The sequence below is a fragment of the Vicia villosa genome, linkage group LG4 (assembly GCF_029867415.1).
Source record: "Vicia villosa cultivar HV-30 ecotype Madison, WI linkage group LG4, Vvil1.0, whole genome shotgun sequence".
NCBI classification, from domain to species: Eukaryota; Viridiplantae; Streptophyta; class Magnoliopsida; order Fabales; family Fabaceae; genus Vicia; species Vicia villosa.
In genome coordinates, this window is record NC_081183.1 from 6712108 (window position 1) to 6712958 (window position 851).

The following is an 851-nucleotide window of genomic DNA, read 5'->3' on the forward strand; positions in this document are numbered from 1 at the left end:
GATTTTTCTTTCTCACTCTCCTTGGCTAGGGCATTTGGCTCAGGTGTTAACATGGTTGCTACCTCTCTAGATGATAGAGGTATGATAGAAGAGATATTTGTAGAATTTTTTTACAAATATCTTACAATTATTTTAAACTAAAAATATATGTTTAATTTACTGTTAGTTAGTTATTATTTTTAATTGATATAATTTGTATTAAAATAGATGAGTTACTTAACTGTGCTAACTGAAATTATTTTATTTATAACATGGAATATTTGAAGCATCTCTAGCAATGAATTACACATGTGCAAAAAGAAACTTGAAAGAACTTGACAGTCTTGGTTGCACCATCTTGCATGAAGTGGATGTTCACAACATAAATCAACATCAATACTTCAAGGAGCACATATTTTTTGATAGAATAATCTTTAATTTTCCTCATTCGGGTAACTTTCAATATGAACATAATGCTTGGGTTATTCGGTAAGATAATATTGATAATATGTATTTCGGTAAGATAGTATTGCTTTTCTATTTCATCTCATAATTCTTTTTATTATTTCGTTAAATACAGGGAACACCAGAAATTAGTGAGTGGATTTCTAGGAAATGCAAAGTACCTTCTTAATGTTGGTGGAGAAATTCATATTACACATAAAACAGCTTATCCTTTCAATAATTGGAATATCAAGAATTTGGCGGAAAAGGAAAATTTATCATTTGTTGAAGAGGTTTTCTTTAATCAATATCATTATCCTGGTTATGAAAATAAGAAAGGTTCTGGCTTGAAGTGTGATCAGAGCTTCCCTATTGGAACATGTAGTACTTTTAAATTTTCTTGTTTATACTACAATTTTGTATTATGA

The 851-nt window shown here is 28.9% G+C and overlaps 1 protein-coding gene across 1 annotated transcript; it reads left to right on the plus strand.

The window, feature by feature from the left end:
• Positions 1–277: 277 nt before the first annotated feature.
• On the plus strand, positions 278–851 carry LOC131596735 (uncharacterized protein At4g26485-like). Its single transcript, XM_058869478.1, has 2 exons — positions 278–468; positions 560–851. The coding sequence occupies exons 1-2, from the start codon at positions 278–280 to the stop codon at positions 849–851; spliced, it is 483 nt and encodes a 160-aa protein (XP_058725461.1).

Bases quoted from the DNA above. Each gene is read 5' to 3' on its own strand.
- LOC131596735 (XM_058869478.1), top strand. From the start codon at position 278: ATGAATTACACATGTGCAAAAAGAAACTTGAAAGAACTTGACAGTCTT. The intron at 469-559 runs GTAAGATAATAT...CGTTAAATACAG, and splicing joins CATAATGCTTGGGTTATTCG to GGAACACCAGAAATTAGTGA.